The following is a 19,491-nucleotide window of genomic DNA, read 5'->3' on the forward strand; positions in this document are numbered from 1 at the left end:
AAATACATGTACTGTGTAGGGATACAGCACTGCCATCAGCCTACGCAAAAGGCAGTTGTACGCAGATACAGTCAATGTCCCTTCAGCCTATTTGCCCTATAAATGCAAGCTACGTGAAGATTCATTAAACCACTGACAACTACATGTACTGTGTAGGGATACAGCACTGCTATCAGCCTACACCGAAGGCAAGTTGTACGCCAATACAGTCAATATCCCTTCAGCCTATACGCCATATTAATTTAATGTGAGCTGCCTTAAGATAAATTAAACCACTGACAACTACATGTACGGTGTAGTTATACAGCACTGCCATCAGCCTACGCAGAAGGCAAGTTGTACGCGAATCCAGTCAGTATCTCTCCAGCCTATACACCCCATCTTAAGGTAATGAGTGTTTGACTTCACTATTAGTACTTGACCAAGCTATGCTACAGTTATTCAAGTGTTTAAGCTGTAATAGTCAATCCCTAGGTGAGAATCAGGTAACGCTGGATTTTCGATCAAGTGATAGCAATATATCAATATTTTTTATTTTCACCTTATTGACGTCTGCTGGAGGTATGGAAAAATAAATCCGACCTCGTCCTAACTGGGCATCGGTGGTTAATTTTTCAGAGCACTCTTGACCAGCTAAAGCTTCAAAGCTGGTGGTCACCGTAGCACAGATTTTACTACTTGTTGTAGTATCCAATTGCATTGCAGGTAAATTAGTGTCTGAATTCTGCAATTCAGTCATGTCTTTATTCTAAGTTGAAGTCTATGTGTGCGATTTCAAGGCTGTAAAGAGTAGACAGATGATCAAGCAATGATAGACGGTCCAGTTTGCCTTGCAGACAGGTGAGTGTTGTGAATAACAATGGTCAGCAGCCGTATCGTTTCAATATAACTTGGATACGCTACTAGGAGACTAGATAAGGCTATTACGTATCGCTATACTCGTTCCACTCAGGTTTTTATTCGTGTCTACAGCCGTATCGTTTCAATATGCCTTGGATACGCTACTAGGAGACTAGATAAGGCTGTTACAAATCGCTCTACTCGTTCCACTCAGATTTTTACTTGTGTCGGAGACTAGATACGGTTATTACATATCCGCTATACTCGTTCCACTCACGTTTTTACTCGTGTCTACAGCCGTATCGTTTCAATATGCCTTGGATACGCTACTTGAAGACTAGATAAGGCTGTTACAAATCGCTTGTACTCATTCCACTCAGATTTTTACTCGTGTCGGAGACTAGATAAGGCTGTTACGTATCGCTATACTCGTTCCACTCAGGTTTTTACTGGGGTGTCACATCAGCTACGCTTCAGTTGAGGGCGTTTACCTTACAGTCTCTACTACAGTAGTACTGTAGTACTCTGGCCTACTCGTTTCCGTACTGTACTGTACTGTACTGTAGACTGGCGAGAGTTTTATGGCGGCAGGCTTGTAGACCAGAATAAAGAATAAGAAAGTGATTAACCCTGAGGTTGAGCCGCTTCTGAATTAAGTTTACTTCAGTCAATGGACAATTTGGTATAAGCTAGTGGGGGGTCTAGTGTACTGTATGTATCCTAGAGTCCCTCTTGGGTCTTGAGTGTACGCTAGAAAGCTGAACAAATCAGGATTTTTGACACTACAGTATTGATATTCTACAATATAGATGAATCCAAGTGTTGCGCTAGCAGTGCAGTATCGCAGAATGCTGCAAAACAACGAGATGCATCATTCGACCTGTTGTCTAACATGGTGACATACTGTGCATGTCTTGTCGCTCCTCGTTTGCCTTATTAATGATGAATACTCAATCGCCATGTAACATCTTCATCATTCAGCAAGGCGATCTTGTCTTCAGTAGGGCTAAAGAAAGCAAGAAGGACGAGAAATCGACAGCATAATCGAATCTTGCAGCAACGAAATTGGGCCGACAGTCGTGGACACTGTCACTTGTACTGAACTCTGCCATGAGTCCATGACACTTGTGTACGAATCTGTCTACTGAGTCATACACTCCAAAAAAGACCTCCAGTAGTAGTCCCTCTATTTCTACTGTACTGTACCATGGACGAGAGGTCCATCGTCTATGGTGTTATGTTGGTGGTAATCGGTAGTAGTTAGCCAGTACTGTACTATACTATACTGTACAGACATAGAGGGTCTCTACTGTACTGTACTGTACAGTATCGATATGTTTCTATATATAGTAACATATCGATGTGCAAGTGGGCAGTACCGTACCGTACCGTACTGCACCGGGCCGCACCGCGCCGGTCCGGACCGGACCATTCCGTGGCGCCTGTGGAGCTAACAGCGCGTCGCTTTGCTACAAATACGCTGTTCTCTCTCTTTTCTATACATTTGTATGCTCACGCTACAGGTGCATTAACCATTTTACCGACCGAGTGGAGATCACGGGAGAAAAAGTGACGAAATCCACTACCCAAAATTTTATTATTATTATTATTATCAATTGTTGTGGTTGCTATTTGCAGCACTTTGGCTAGCACGGTATCATGTCCGCACAAGAGGTATCGGATATCGATCAAGTACTCCATCAATTACAAAAATCAGTGGACGCTGGTGCACGTTCCGTCAACAGTAAACTATTGAAACAGTTACAACAAGCGTTGGATGAAGTTGACAATCATAAGATTAAACGTTCAATTTCTTTTATCTTGGATGTTGTGAAAGATGGTAAATCACAGGCTTGGTTGTGGCAAGTGGCCCGAGTGGTACGTTTATGCTTACTTAGACATTTGAAGGAAAGACGATTGGATGAACCAACGGTGAAATGTTATCGATCACTATGCGAAGAAATTGCGATAGTCTTTGGTATTTTAGATTCCAATATAGGTTACCATAAATCCCGACAATTATCAATCATGCCGCCTTACCTCTTATACTATGAGTTACGAATTATTGAGCAACAGTTGGCTGATTGCATCGATGAACAATCCGACTTGGTTTTTGCACCTTTCAATCCAATTTATATTAGTGTCCAAGACTTAATCAATTGTTATGATAACAACGAAGATCCAAATGGTGTCCAAATGGATCAAATACGACCAAGACAGAATAAATTTCAAGATATTTTATGGGAGTTGTGTGGTTTTCGAAATAACAACCCCTTCGATTTACGTATCTACCTCACTTTAGATCTTCTTTCTACTCTCCTGCTACAATGTGAACATAATCAGACTATTATACAAAAAATTGCTTACCTTAAAATTAATTATAATGCTTTTGCAGTGGACGAAAATCAATTTACCTATGGTTTACAGGATTACTTGAATCAGTTATTAAACGACGTGGATAATACTGATCGTCACAATGCTAACTATAATCCTCAAAGGCTCATTGTTAAATATGTCGAAGATGCTACTAAATTATTACGCCTCAACGATCAATTATCTCCTTCTATTTCAGCCAGTTTACGAGCTGATCTAAAACTAGTCTTAACCAAAGCGTCTACGCCCTATTTAAATCGTGCACTCAGTCATCTTGATTTAGAAACAGAAGAGAACCTCAATGCAAACACAAGTAATAATAACCTCGATCAAATCGATGGTAACATCAACAACGAACTGTTAGTACTCTCCTTGCCCAATTTACCTCAACCTTGTATAGGACGAAAGGAAGAACTTAGCTTAATCGATCAGCAAATATCTCAAACGGATAAATGGTCCATTTCACAGGTCGCAATTACCGGCTTAGGCGGTGCAGGGAAAACCTATGTTGCTCTTCAGTATGCTCGTACGTGCCTTGAAAGGCAACGTTACAATATTGTCTATTGGATCCATTCGGAAACTGTATTATCACTACAAAGTAGCCTAATAAGTTTGACCTATGAAATGGCTAGCAAGTTATCTCTAGATCAAGATCGATCTATTAAGGCTTTGTGTGAAGAAGTTAACAATGATCCTCAAGGGCGACCCATTTTATCATCGTATATGAATAACCAGATATTAACGGCCATAGGTTCTAACGATCGTGTTCAAAATATCATTAGTAAATGCCGTCAGGTAATACAACATTCACGCCAACTCAACTTTCTATTAATCTATGACAATGCCGACAATATTGAAATGGTTTCTAGTTATATACCGTCTTGTGGTAACTGTCATATTATAATAACATCTAGAAATAGGAACTGGCCTAATGCTATTGACATTGGCCCCTTCGATAGGCCAACATCGATTTGCTATTTATCCAACGAATTAACTAAGAGCGCCATATACCAACATCATCCTTTAGATGAAGACCTGTTGGATAAATTATCTGATCAGTTAGGCGATTTACCATTAGCGTTATCGCATGCAACTAGATATATCATTCAAAATAAATACACGATCGAAAAATATATGGATTCATTTGAAAAAGAGCGTAGCCAACTATGGCATATTAAATATGCTCCAGATGAGTACAAACAGTACGGGCAATCAGAGCAAGAACATTCGCAAGAACATTCGCAAGTAATCGCCCAAAAGAAGACTATCAGGACAACCTGGACTATATCTATGGATTCATTGCGTAAGAACGAAGAAATGTGCTATTATATCATGCAATATCTTGCATATTTACGGCCGGATAATATTCCCAAGTGTTTAATTATTGATTTAACGAATTTTATCAGGAACAGTTGGTATTGGTATTTTCGTGAATTGTTACGTAAAGTTAATTTTAATAGTAAGAAGGACAAAGAAAATGTTCAACATTATATTGACATATTAGTAGACTATTCATTTTTATATGCCTACGATGACAATTATTCTATTCATCGATTATTACAACAGACTTTGCGCGATAAGAATAAAGTTGAAAAGCGACATAGTAAAATTTTATATACGCTATTGTCGTTTTTTGATAGTCAAGCTGAAATAGGGGTCGACTTGTCGATGCATGCATACCAATGCTGCAAATACACTACTAAAGATACCAAGTTATCAGCTGTACGGTCAAGTGTTCTTAAAAAAGTTAAACTTGCAGTCAAGTCTAACCCTTCCGATGCAGAAATTGCTGGTGATCTTGAATTTGATTTAATAACTAATATCGAACGAATGAGCGATGAATTCAATAACAAATATTCCAGTAAGGATGAAACAACATCGAAAAGGATCTTTGGCAACTTAAGCCCATATATGACAACAACAATGTTGTTACCGCCATTAACCTTAATATGCGTGTTGATCATATTTAAAAGGGCGTAGTTTAGTGTAAATTTTGTGTAAAGGCAATTTTGAAAATATTACCAACGGTTATCAACTGTTCCTTTTTATTTTGTATTTTTACGGAAAGATTAGAAATATACATGTGAATGATAAAATCCAAGTATATGGAAATATAGCGAAAGAAATAGAAATAATTGTACAAACAACTAATATCGCCGTCTTTTAATGATATCCGGTTTCCAATTGATTGGATTAGTTTCTTCAGTCTTTATGCAAATTGAATGATAATAATGTCATCATTCTAGGATTCTCATGTAATAAAATTTTTAAAATTTTAAAACGTACCGCAGTTTCGTCCTCTTTATAGATTTTGATAGTTTTGTCAGCTTCGCATGTTATTAGGCGGCTACCACTTTTATCAAAAGCCATGGCATAAATACCGGCTTCACTATCTAAGGAGCCGGGCTGTACAGCAGTAGTAATCTTCTGAAAGTTATATCCAGTTCTCCAATCCCAGAAATGGAGTGTTCCGTTATCGGCTACATAGGGCAAAGGAAAAATTGACGTTATACATCATTCGTAAAGGCGATAAGGTAAATTTTAAAATTTTGATTCGAAGCTATTCAACAGGAAAGCAATTTTGAAGTGTTTACCTCCAGAAACGACAACATTATCATTATTAATAGATAAACAGTTTAAAATAGCATTGTGCCCGGAAAAGTTTTGCATAAATTCTCCATTGGGTAGTTTCCATTGTTTGATATTATCAGATGAGGCGGAAGCGAACGCAAATCTATAATTGATCATAAATACATATTGACCAGTATGAGTGAATAATAAATAAATAAATGATAATTTTATAACGAAAAATTCAGGATATCAAATGTATATATGTAAGATAATGTTAAACATACTGAGAAGGATGTAAGGCAACTGTCCTAATACTTTTTTTATGGTTGGTTAAAGTCGTTAATGTTCGACCAGCAGCAAGATCCCATAATCTTATAGTGCTATCATGGCTTCCAGTGATTATCTACAATGTAATAGAAAACAATATAGACTAATTAAAGATGGATTGTGAATAGAAGCCGTGTCCGAATCGTTCTAGTCACGGGACATGCATTACTTGCGGATCAACAGCCTGGCACTTTACTGTAGCCACAGTATTAGTATGACCAGTTAGCGTGTGAATAGCTGCCTTAGTTCGCATATCCCAAACCTATAATGGATTCAAATTAAGATTCATTCATGACTGTAACTTAGTTAGGTACTGCAAATTGTTAATGTGTCATGGTTATAAGATTACTCTAGCGGTAGCATCGCGACCACAAGTAACGAGGACGTCTATAGAGGGGTGGATATCAACAGCATGTACTGCGCTTAAATGCCCATGATAATGTCGAATGACCTAATATAGCATCAAATCATGACTGCCGATTAGAGCGAGATGTTTATTCAAGGGTGAAATAATGCCTTACTTATGTGAAGTAGCTGACAACCGTCCTTACCTTGTTACATTCTAAATCCCAACATTTCACTTGTTTATCCTCACCTACGGAAAACAAATACGGATGTCTTGGGCTAACAGCTAACCCACGTACTACACTAATGTGACCGGTTAGAGATAGCTTTAATCGTCCAGACGCTAGATCCCAGATCTTCATCACAAATAGTTGAATTATTTAGTTATGGAATAAAATGGTAACATTACTAAAGTTAATACAATCACTACCTTAATCGTACGATCTCCAGATCCAGTGGCAAACCAATCGTTTCCTGGTTCGATAGCTACTGCCCGGACCCATCCATGATGGCCACTAATTACCTAATGAATAAGAGTATAGTATTAAGATACGAATGATTCCTAGCGTGCGCAATCACTACTTTGATAACAACGTGTGGTTGATGCTGTTCTTACCCTCATGAGTTTCCAAGGTGGATGCCATTGTGGCTTAGGTAAAGATGATGCTTTTCGCGCTATTAACTGACTACTAGACGGTTGTATCTTGGCTACAGCCTTCGACTACATCATTCAAAGGCATCAATGATAAAATTATTCAAATTGATTTTTATAAAACCAAATCAATATTATTATCAACACAAAGGATGAACAATTAAGAAATACATTATTCGATTTTCCTTTAATGTCAGCAATTCCAGCGCCACGTTTCTGCACTTCTAACCTATAAGATGTCGATCTAATGGTGATGATATTGTCAATGCATAATAGTTTAACTTTCAATAATCTTACTGGTCTTTGGAAGGAGGTAATGAACGATACACTTGGTCCTTGGCGGCTTGAGAAATAGGCTTTCCCTTAGCCATAGTATTATCGGAAAGTTGGACGCCTAGAACACATGAAAGATGATCGTCTGAACGAATACGAGCAAACACAAGTATGATATATTCCGTTGTTACAATAAAGGAAGACATCAAGTTTTTCCAAAGCAATCAATATCTACTACGTTTGAGTTAACAAGTTAAGGCAATGGCTAGTATTTTGTGATAAATTCATAGTCTATCAAGGGTCAAAGATATCGGACAAATTTGAGTTGTGTTAATACGTTTTTCCATCTAACCTGGTGCAGACGGGTATGGATGACCTCCAGTTACAATCGGTTGTGAAGTATCTCCTATGGATTGTCATTATATGTACAATAATTAATTAATATAAGAGTCCATTATGAACCTGGAAATGAGCTTGCGAAACAAATTTCAAACGCAAGTCATTTATCAACTGCTTCTTGTATAGTGCACCATTCTATTACTGTATATAACATTGAATTACTTTCTGTCGTTGCAATGATTTCTGGATCTCCGTTATCGTTGGAGGTCGCTATTCCTGTCATGGCTTGCTTGATTGGTGGTAAATCTTTTACATTGCAATATTCATCCATAACTTTAAAGTTCATCCGAGATTCGTCGCTGTCAATATTGTAGTGAAGATAGAAAGCAATGCAATGAATGATGTGCAAATGTAAGCATGAACAAGAAAGAAGGATTAACATTGAATCAAGTTTTCAAATCGTTGTATAAGTGTATTTGGTATACAGAATCAATTTTTAGCATGGACCCATTGCAGTATACCGTAGTAGTATTACGCTTGGCAAATGAACGATCCAAGTGGATCAACGTAGTGTGTTAACGATAGCCTCTTTATTGGCGAAATGTCGTTATGGACGGTATACACTTTCAATCAATAACATCATTTTACATGCTACTGGAATGAGACAAGTCGATGTTGGAGAATCAAACCTAATATCATCCTGTGGTAACGGTTTCATAAGATCGGACATGAACATCTCGTGGGTTCTTTTGAGTGAGCGAAATATCATTGTATGTGCGGAAAATTTTTGTTGGGTTTCCTAAGCAGAAGATAATATTGTTAGCAAGCATTGAACAAAACAGTTTGAATAATAGTGTTGTCCAGTCTGGTGACTACAGTGGAAATGGTCGGTGAAGACGATTAACATGAGTTGATTTCGATTTTTATTCTAGCAAAATAACAGCATTAACTCACCATTTTGATTCTCCACGGACGGACACGTTGTGGTACTGTACAGACTTCGCTTTACAGTGGGTCATTATACATTATTATACCAGTTTAGCATCAACGTTGATCGTGTACCGTACTGTACAGTACAAAAAACTGTCGCAAGTCTGCAGTAAAGTACTGTACTGGTAGGGCCCGCGCCGCGCTCGTGTATAGTGTACCCTGTACTGCTATCTATGGTATAGGATAGTACAGTACAGTACTGTAGAGTTCATACGAACAAGCGTATTGAAGGTTAGTACAGTACTGTACTGCAGTATTCTCAATCTGTACTGTACACTGTACACTGTACAGTACTGTACGCTTGTTCGTTAGTATACTGTACTGTACTGTACTGTACTGTACAGTACAGTATTGAAGGTTAGTACAGTACTGTACACTGTACACTGTACAGTACATCGTCTAGTACAGTACAGTACACGGTATAAAGTTACTGAACCTCTGACAGATCTACGACAAATGGTAATACTATCTGTCAAATGAGCACATTATCGTAAACCGTCAGCAAAGCGACGGGAGTTTGTACTAGTAATATTATAATTTATATATTACTAGTGCAAACTCCCGTCGCTTTACTGACGGTTTACGATAATGTGCTCATTTAACATCTTTTACGTATAGAAGGTTAGTACAGTACAGTACAGTACTGTCAATCTGTACTGTACTGTACGTATGTACTGTACACTGTACAGTACAGTATACAGTATACAGTACAATCAATTTTGCCCGGCGTGATAGTACAGTACACTAGTACAGTAGTTGCAAACCAACCGTCTTTGAATGACGCACAAGATGGACGTTGTCCTACAGTTCTAGCACTAGTCTTTTACAAGATTTTAAAGCTAAAAAATGGCTTCGTTTTTGAAAAAATTTCTTGTTCAGGATAGTACTAAGCGTTCGAAGGGTTAAGTGCAACAGTCGACACACAGTCTGTACTACGACTATATGACAATCCATACTTGTCACTTGGCTGACGAGGCTAGCTTGAATTTTACTAATCATTATTTTAATGAATACCCTATTAAATTGACAAATAGAAGAAGACGAGTAACATCGAATAAGTAACTCTATGATAAATTCAGTGAATGATCGAAAATCGGCTATTAATATCATTCATCAAGTAAAAATAAGCGTTGAAATACATTTGACAAAGTAGAACTATCAAGATTGTACTGACAATTTGTCCAATTTGGATCCCCATACCCAGAACTGGCAATGCGCTAAATTTAGTCCATCAATTATGACGAAAAATCCCCTTGCATCAAATAAATAAATAAATAGATTATCGAAACAAGTTCATGTTATATATATTGCAGTACATCAACAGCTTATCGTAACATATCTGCTGTGCAATGCCATGTACGTCAAACTGTATTGATATACGAGTAAGTCGAAGATTATTGCAATTCTAGCTCTGTTCTCAAATGAAGTCGATATGGAGGCGCTGGACAGTATCGAATAAAACGACACCAAAGGCTATCTCATTTTACTCTCATTCCAATGGCGATATTACCGCAGAGGTTATCTCATCTCCCTCGAATTCCAACGACGCTATTTCTAACAACAGCACGCCAAAGGTTTTCGCAGGTCGTTCCAATTCCAAGCGCGACGTGACCGCAAAGGCTATCTTATCTCACTCTAATTTCAAGGACGATATTTCTAATAGCACTAGGCCAAAGGTTTCCTCATCTCATCCTGATTTCAACCACAACATTCCTAATAGCACTAGGCCAAAGCTTTCCTCATCTCACTCTGATTTCAACCACGACATTCCTAATAGCACTAGGCCAAAGCTTTCCTCATCTCACTCTGATTCCAACCACGACATTTCTAATAGCACTAGGCCAAAGCTTTCCTCATCTCACTCTCATTCCAACCACGACATTTCTGATAGTACTACACCAGAGGTTATCTCAGCTTACTCTAAATCCGATAATACTACACCAGAGGTTGTCTTATGTCACTCCGATTCCGATAATGACATTGCCTACGGCAAGAAATTAGAAGTACACTTGAAAGAGCTCGGTGTAAGGGTTTTCAGAACTGATAAATCACTCACTCCAGGAAAGTCCATAAGTGCAGAATTTGGTAGACTTGCTCAGAAGCTCTTTATCTTTATTTTAAGCGGACACATTTTTACCCGTGCGAATAACTGGCTAGATCATGTTTTATCACTTAAAAGCGATGAAGCTGATCCTTCAGCTAGTACAAACAGGGGACTCGATGATATTGTTATAATTCCTGTTCTACGTATGCCAAGTCATGAATTCGATCGCTATTGCCGCCCTAGCTTAAGTAATTTAAACAAAATCGAAGGTTTAAGAGGGCCCTCAAGCGTTGCCGATATTGTACATCATATTCTACAGGAAGGTAACAGTATTGACAATAATACTAATAGTGAAATTTGCTTTGCACAATTTTCTATCCAAGTAGATACCTATCTTAATCGTAATCAACTGATTTTGACTAATTTTTATTACATTAAATAATAATGCTATAACTCACTATTTGCAATATCATGCTATACAATTTCAATAACCAACATTCAGTATCCTGCCTTGATAACAATGCAAATTAGCTGTTGTTGATACTAGCAGAAGCTTTCTGCTGGTTACAATTTAATGCCCCGACTTGAGTAGACTAAGTTAAATATTACTGTAGCTCCTATTTGAGATATTTTGAAATGTGTTGGCATATTGTGATGGATGCCCTTGTAGAAATTGGCGTTTCGTCTCCATCGATTGATTAACTATGCCTATTAATATCAGTTGTTTGATAGAATGGACGTGTTTGTGCGCTTGTTAGAGGACTACATCATAACGCAGCTTTAATTAATTCTAATACCTATAGTACAAAAATGCGTTAGTTTGAAGGGCAAGACTCTACGACTGGTGGGATTACATAGTAACCTCACGGAGTATTTTACTGCAATTAGTCTTACAGATGGATTTGTAATATCTTTCTCACGCGTCCATTGAAACTATTTTATCAGAGACAAGATTTATTTGCAGTTACGCTTGAAATGAATACCTTATATTACAAGTTGCGATAGCAATAATTTCATGAAATATCAAAAATTTCTCTTATATTCTTTTCAATTTTTTTTGCAGTATTTGCAGGTATAATTTAAGAGTGGTTTAAAATACAGCTTGCGAGCTTATAGATTGAAAATTTTTTAATGTTTTTCCTGCCAACTTATTCAATTTTTAGGAAGTACAAGTAGTAATTTTGCACCTTGGCTATCCCAATATCTTCGTAATCGAAAGGGTCAAGGTATTCGATATTCTAGGAGTTAATTCCTACCAACGCAATTTTGCTGCATCGATAAGTCAGTTTAGAATGTCAAGAGATGTTACAATTGAGGATATCATTAAAGTAGAAGATGAAACAATCTGAATAATAATTTGTAACTGACATTAATTCAACACTATATTAAAAAAAACTTATTGGAACGGGTAGAATTCACTAGTTATTACAAAAAACTTCTTAGATTAATAAAATAATTTTTATAACTTTCCTATTCTATTCACGCATAGAGTTACCCAAGGGTATACAATACGATGTATTTGTTACCTATCAAGAAAAAACAGAATACGTACAAGCATTAGTGGGAAAACTGCGCTCAGATTGGTTCAGTTTAAAGGTCTACGATAAAAAGCTAGAAGGTTTAACACACTCTCTTATTGAGCCAACAATTGAGAAATCGGCTAAGATTTTGGTCATTTTAAACGGCAATTTTAACTCTGTAAAGTGGCAGAATCATTATCAACCATGGATAAAGTATCATAAAAAAACTGCTCAAGTTACGTGTATACTATGTGATCCAGAAAAATTTTCAAGATTAAGTGAGACCGTTTTTGCAAAGGCGCAGCGCATTGACTGGAATGATGCCTACCTATACGAAACGTTGTATAAAAGATTACGGGAACAGTAAGTTGCTCCAACTTCTCATATTCACTTTCAAACTGTAACCTTATTACAGTACAAGTACTTTGAATAAATGAATTAATTAGTGTGACAATTAACTAATTATAGTGTCATCAATGATATAATTTTGTTGAGTAATGAATCATATGTTAACACCTAGCCATTAATTAATTAACGACTATTAAATATCATAGAAAGTGTGTTGCGATTCTTGCTCTATTCAGCATGTAAACTTGACTATAAATTTATCATTGTTTTGCATCAACGAAGCTTGTGAGGCTATCTAAAAGCCTCAAAGTTCTTAATTGAAGGAGTTGATAAGTTAGTCGATAACAGATGGTTATCAGTTGTTAGTAGTAGATTGTAAGTTATGATTTCGATCGGTCATTTTAATAAAAAGCCTTTAGAATAAAGCTTTAATCCTTAACGTCAGTATTTTATCGTCTAAGACTGGAATCTAGGTTTGGTAGATTAAAGAGCGCTTAGAGCTACTTGCTTCGATAGTTAGCACTACTTTAGAGGAAAGAACCCCTTTAATTTTTTTATGTAGCAATCTCGGTTGTGACAATTAGGAAAATATTTGTATCCGCTTAGTCAAGCGATATACGAATTGTCAAGCTATGCTTTTAAGTAATTTTGCACGTATGCTTGCTGCCAGTGATACCATGCCACGGCGCTTAATTAATAAAATCCAGGTGAGCTGGTTGAAAGTGTATATGTCGTTTACCAATAACTAGTAGCTTTCACGTAGCCCTTGATTGAACTATCTATTGGATAGCTGGCACACGCAAGATATAAACATAATCAGTTTAAATAAACAAGTATGAGCTGGCCTACTTGCTATTTTTCAAAATTATAAAAACTACACGTACTGTACTTGTACTTTTTACTTGACATTATCGTGGACTTGCGATGGCTGCACTAAAATAATAGCCTTACTTGACCATATACCGCGTAATGCAAACCCTCGTCAAGAGTATTTCTAGGCAATGTAACTTATAGGAACGTATGTCCTTGTATATCCATAGCAGAGAATGCTACCTAACATTATTTTAGGCTACTAGAGTTTATTCTTGGTTTGCATAGCTTTTAATTGCTACATACAAAGTGAACGATAGATCAACGACAAGCCAATTTCTACAGTACCAGGAAGGCTTATAAAATAGTTGACAAGACAGTAAAATGAAAAAATGCAGAGTAGTCAAACAGTTGTACAGACTATAAAGGATTACCTTGTAGGTCATGACAATTGTAGAATCTACCTTTGTAACATTGTATGTCTAGCAGACCATATTAATCCCTATACTGAATGTTATGACGTTGCCGTAAGCGCTAAATAAATCTGATTACAAAATTGATTAGAGTCCGCTTCATTCTAATTTCCTACTCTACTCTGGTTACGGCTACAAAGTCTGCTATAATGAAAAAATTGATTGACTACTATAAGACGTTAACGATAATATGTAATCATATAGAATCAATTAATTATCGATGGGCTTCCAAAACAATTCATCAATAACATTCACTCAGAAAATAAAAGTTTGAATTTGGATCATGACTAATAGTTTCTAAATCATCATATTAGAAATGACGGAATTAACAGGTTATGATACAGATAATGTGTATTTACATGCAGTACGTATAATTCGAAGTCAATAAAAATACTAAATAATTCGAGGATATACTGCATTATCATATTGCAGTATTGTAACGGGCAAAAAAAATTGGCACGGGTGCAATCCCTAACTGTAACTTTTCGCATCTATAGGCCTATTAATAATAACATGTTTGTAACGCCATCATCACACAGTGATGATCATTTTTGTGATATGCTAAAACTACGAATATTCGTATTTCATGACGTAATGGCAAAGGCCAAAAATATTTTGATTTTTCTACAAAATATCCGGTTAACGAGACTTTTTCACCGAAGTGGTTTTCATAATATTCCCAGAATTGATGCAAGGCTTAAGTGGAGTTGCAAGTCTATCAAATGTGTTCGTTGTTTCATGAAGGATTTGATTTTCCAGCTTTCTTGTTGACCTTTTCTCTTTATCTAGTTGGTCTTGAAGCTTTACTACCTCCTATATACACAAAAAGGTGATATAACTTTCCTGGTGTTGACTTATATGATTACGTAACTTAGGTATCATGCAAGAAAACAAGAATTGAATGAAATTTAGTGTTTAATTACATAAATAGAGACTTCACATACCTGCTTTAGTCGAAGATTCTCCTCTTTAATGCGTTTAATATGCTGAATTTTCTGCTTGTTATTCTGATGTCCAAGAAGCTTAGCATAGTTTTTACTTAATTGATTGACCTAAAAATTAAATGAAATCCAAGTGTTGGATAGAAAGTAGCATGTACTGTCTAGTCGCTTTCAGTAATAAAAGCGTTCTGCTAAATATGTGTATAATTGAAGTTTTATGACCTCCTTCGTTGCTTCTTTATTTTGATAGAGAAGTAATTTCTTTTCTTCTTCATACTCCTCCAATTGTGCCTTAATTTAATATTAACGTTAGCGATATTCTAATTAGCATAAAAGTTATATTGGCAATATACAGTAGATTGTAGGATAGCAGTCTTCGATTATGCGTACCTTAAAAGGTAATATCATTTCGTTCAAATTTTCATACATAGTTTTCCATCTAGTATACAAGATAGAGTTTTCATATTTCAGACTACAATCTATCAATGGTATACTAACTAGCTACAATAATCCAATATCTTACTTCTCTGCCTCTGTACGCCATTGTAGTGATTCTGTCAAATATCTAACGGGCGGTATAAGTTAAAATGTAATCTTAAAAACAATTCTTGGTTATATGCTGTTAAAAAGATTTTATTCATTAGTATATTTAAATTACTGTTGGCTTTTCTCCTGGTATGTTGCAATGACTTCCTCCTTAGCTGCTGTTAGTGAATTATTAAACTGCAAGAAATTTAAATGTTTGATAGATGGGTTAAGTTCAGTAGATGAAATAAACCATTAATTACAACTGATAACTAGCAATCGTATTATAGCACCCGCAACTACCTTGTGCACTTCCGATTCCATAGATGCTCTACATGCTGTAATATCTTTCTTGAGATTATTAATTTCTGTAATGCTTTCCTTAGCTTTTAATTCCCATCGTGATACTTTTTGCAGATCTCTGCATTCGGATTATATTTTGATAACAAAACATTTTCAATCGTTTCGGCTTTTAACCAACTTAAATGTGTATTGCTTAGATTTCTTACTCGATTGTACTTTCAAGTTCCATCTTATGCGCTTCAGCTAACTTTTTGGCTTCCACTAGTTGGCCGGTTACCTACGCATTACAAGATTATCAAATACTATTAGTGAGAGTTGCTTACAATATTTTGACAATATAGCGTAATCTGGTTTAATTAAAGCCATATTGACAACAAAGTCAAATGAGTCCAATATCTGCGGACATATCTTCATTCATCTACTCACTAAGTCAATTTGATGAGTTGATTCTGCTTTCACTTCATCATACATTTTGCCTAATTCATCGTATCTTTTATCTTTTTCCAACACAGCATTCTGTAACAATTTAATGTTGTTAATAGGTAAGACTGCCAGTAAATTAGCTTTTAGGTCGATTTTAGCTATCTTAAATTCTACGTAATTGCGTAATAACCTTTAGCTCATTCAAGTTTTCAGAAAGTTCATTTATATTCCTTTTCATGTTGGTATTCTCAAATTGCCTAATAAAATTTTAGTAAGTTAGGTGAGTTGAAACGCATACTTTAATCTAGTGCGATTGCGGATTTACACAGTTGCAAAACTAACAAATCTTCAATCAGCTCTTTTTTCTCTGCTAGCTCATTTAAAAGTTGCTGCTGTCTATTAGTTGCATTTTTCTTTTCGTTAGTCAGCGCTTCTAATGCCAAACGATTCTTTTCCAATAAGGAATTCATTTCCTGCTCGATAAATCCCTCGTTTCTGTTCGTAAAGTTGATTATTATTATAATTATACGCATTGTCAAATCCCACAGCATCAAAGATATTACTTTCATAACGATAAGCTATGAATTCTTGGTTTGCTTCTATTTGTTACAGTACACTTACTTCTTAAATTCATCCTTCAGCATTTGTATCATTCCTTCAGTTTCAGCAATAATTAAAGAACGCGCTGCTAGCTGCTCTTGCATGGTATAAACTTCAGCCTTTAAATTTCTACACAAACAGTGAATCATCACATTAACTATAGCCAAGTGTTGGTATATCTACGCTGTGGTTAAGACATTTATTTCTTCGGAAAGTATATACTACAGTATATATAAATTTACTGCATTAGTAAATAGGTTGTTGCTATTTAGACAACAACAATTTTTGGTGATTGCCTAGTAATAGTTGTCATCCATTTTCCCAATCGATAAAAATCAAACTATGCATACTATATAGCGGCAGTCCAGAATTAGATTTCTATCATATAACATGTGGAAATTTTACGTGTTTAGGAAAAAATTATAGATAAATTCATCGAAGCTTACAGAATAGTTTCCTCCATGCTCTTCTTAGAGTCTGTTAATGTCATAACTTCCTTTGTAATTTGATTCACTTGATTTTTTAATTGTTGTCTGTCCGGCATAATTAAGTGAATGAGTAACAATAACAGCATTTTTAATTCATTTTCATCGGCATTACATGATATTACTTACTTTTCCATTGCATGGGAGTGGATCGAATTTTTGGCTTCATCTGCTTCCGTTTCGAGTGTTTGAATACGCTGATTACGGACATTAATATTTTCTTCAGCAATTTCGATGTCGACTTGATATCTATCAATAGCTTTCGTTAGTTCATGATTTTGGTTTTCTAACTGTGTCAAACGCTTCTTTAAAACTGTAATTTCATTTTCTGAATCGCGCTTAATTTCTTGTAGTTTTTCTATCTCAGAGAACTGTTTGTTAATCTCACTTTCACAGTGAGTTTGCTTTTCTAAAGCCATTTTTAAGTGCTGCTCTAGATCCTTGACTGTATTTTCAGTAGCGATCAAAGTATTTTCGGTTGCAGCTAATTCTTGATTGCAATTTTCAACGTGTGCTTGACTTTCAGCAAGATTTTCTTCAAGTTCTTGCATATCGCCAGCTATTTTCGAGTTAATTTCTGTTAAACTAGATATTTTTTGTTGTAAAGATGCCTTCATATTTTGCATTTCCTCTTTAGCTTCGTTGACTTGATTGGACATGCCATGCAATTCATCACGAAGTGAAATATTTTCTTCATTACTTGTTCTTAAAGCTTGCTCCATTGATGCAAGTTTAGTTTGCAATTCATTGATGCTTGCTTGAGCATCTTCAATCTTATCATTTAAATTTTTTAATTTTAAATTTAAATCGTTTATTGTTTGGGTGGCTACTTTATTTTCGGACTCCTGCTCGCTGAGAGCTTTTGCTAAGCCACTATTTTGATTTTGCAATTTCTAAAATAAAATGAAACCGCCTATGAGGATGTAGTTGTAAATTTGACCAATTTCTATTTTTACAATTTAGGAAAGCTTGCTTTCACATTCTTAGTACTGTTACCTCACGATCCATTTTTATTTGGCCAATTTCCACATTTATGGAGGCATTTTCAGTTTCAAGCTTCGCTTTGCAGTCTAATTGATCGAATGAAATGAATAGACATGAAGTATACTGTACGCTTAGCCTTATAACTTATATTATATGCTACCACAGCAGCTTTATAGTTGCTCTATATAACTCCAACCTTGGCTAACTGATAATTTCTGTCGAATGTCATCACAATTTTGTTGAACATCGATGAGCTTACTTTCTATAAATATCATTAGATAACATTGGCATTTACATTAAAATTGCTAGCTTGCCCACTTGCTATGTGATGTGAATTATATATTACTTGCTATCGTAATCAGCACACAGTCAGCAAAAATTTGTCAACATAAATGTACCATTTACTACGCACAATAATTGTTACAGATAAACACGCAACATTTGCTATATCAATTTTTTAAAATATATAAATATAGATATACTGTAGATGAACGAAAATGGATTCCATTAATACATATATGGTTATAAAATATTTACCGATCTCTAAAGTTTTTGACTCAAGTAACTCATTCTCAGCGATAGCTTCTTCTATTTGGTGAGTTAGAGCATTAACGGCAGATTTCGATCGTGATTCTGTATTCATGAGTTCCTAACAAGAAAATGCTCTGATATCTCAGCGACATTGTACCATTTGAGGAAAAGTTAGCAAAAATAGGCGATTTAAAGACCATAGTAGGTACCTCGTCTTTTACAATTAATTTTTTGTTTATATCGGCTAACTCTGCTTGGACTTGATTTAATTTGGAAACGTTTACACTTGATTTCATCTAAACAATATACCAATGAATAATTGATTCATGCAAACAAGCTTTATGACAAACTATCAGGTTATTGAAGTATTAAAGGTAGTAGCTATCTAGTATATAAAAGCATCAATTGAAAATAAATTATTACGGAACTATCACTATTGAATCAACTTTCCAAAATTAATCTAAATCGAGTCAGTCGCTAATCAAGATTTAATTTATCTTTTGAGACCTCACGCTGAAGACCTTCATTTTTATGTAAGATATCATTGATTTCTTTCTGTAGTGATGCAATAGTTGATTGCTGCTTAGTAGTCTCTTGCAATGCCATCTGCCAAGCAAGTGACATGAGTACAATATATATATATTAGCCAAAGCTTAAGGTACGATGAAATCAGTGCAAATTAGCCCGATTGATATAATAAAAATGAAGTATTGGCATACATTTAATTTGCTGTCAATTCGTTTTTTCTCATCTTGAAGTTTCTGCAATTCCTTGTCTTGCTGAACTCGCTCATA

At 35.7% G+C, this 19,491-nt stretch overlaps 4 protein-coding genes across 4 annotated transcripts; 2 read left to right on the forward strand and 2 right to left on the reverse strand.

Annotated features, from left to right (window-relative positions):
• Positions 1 to 2,499: 2,499 nt before the first annotated feature.
• Positions 2,500 to 5,193, forward strand: TRIADDRAFT_56151 (uncharacterized protein; the record flags this gene model as incomplete). Its single annotated transcript, XM_002112243.1, has 1 exon — positions 2,500 to 5,193. One exon carries the CDS (start codon positions 2,500 to 2,502, stop codon positions 5,191 to 5,193), a length of 2,694 nt encoding a protein of 897 aa, XP_002112279.1.
• A 167-nt stretch (positions 5,194 to 5,360) lies between these two features.
• Positions 5,361 to 8,519, reverse strand: TRIADDRAFT_26014 (uncharacterized protein; the record flags this gene model as incomplete). The annotated part of the gene is made up of 14 exons (XM_002112695.1): positions 5,361 to 5,420; positions 5,500 to 5,693; positions 5,808 to 5,947; positions 6,069 to 6,187; positions 6,281 to 6,373; positions 6,461 to 6,562; positions 6,663 to 6,812; positions 6,887 to 6,979; positions 7,073 to 7,177; positions 7,256 to 7,337; positions 7,406 to 7,502; positions 7,734 to 7,784; positions 7,943 to 8,079; positions 8,410 to 8,519. Coding segments are annotated over 14 exons (1,533 nt in total), but the record flags the coding sequence as incomplete, so codon positions are not given.
• Positions 8,520 to 10,131: 1,612 nt separating this feature from the next.
• TRIADDRAFT_56153 (uncharacterized protein) lies at positions 10,132 to 12,641 on the forward strand (the record flags this gene model as incomplete). Its single annotated transcript, XM_002112244.1, has 3 exons — positions 10,132 to 11,077; positions 11,918 to 11,980; positions 12,244 to 12,641. The coding sequence occupies 3 exons, from the start codon at positions 10,132 to 10,134 to the stop codon at positions 12,639 to 12,641; spliced, it is 1,407 nt and encodes a 468-aa protein (XP_002112280.1).
• Positions 12,642 to 14,544: 1,903 nt separating this feature from the next.
• TRIADDRAFT_56154 (uncharacterized protein) lies at positions 14,545 to 15,390 on the reverse strand (the record flags this gene model as incomplete). The annotated part of the gene is made up of 4 exons (XM_002112696.1): positions 14,545 to 14,718; positions 14,850 to 14,957; positions 15,069 to 15,137; positions 15,370 to 15,390. 4 exons carry the CDS (start codon positions 15,388 to 15,390, stop codon positions 14,545 to 14,547), a joined length of 372 nt encoding a protein of 123 aa, XP_002112732.1.
• Positions 15,391 to 19,491: the final 4,101 nt, after the last annotated feature.

Source organism: Trichoplax adhaerens, genomic scaffold (assembly GCF_000150275.1).
Source record: "Trichoplax adhaerens TRIADscaffold_5 genomic scaffold, whole genome shotgun sequence".
Lineage (NCBI taxonomy): Eukaryota > Metazoa > Placozoa > Uniplacotomia > Trichoplacea > Trichoplacidae > Trichoplax > Trichoplax adhaerens.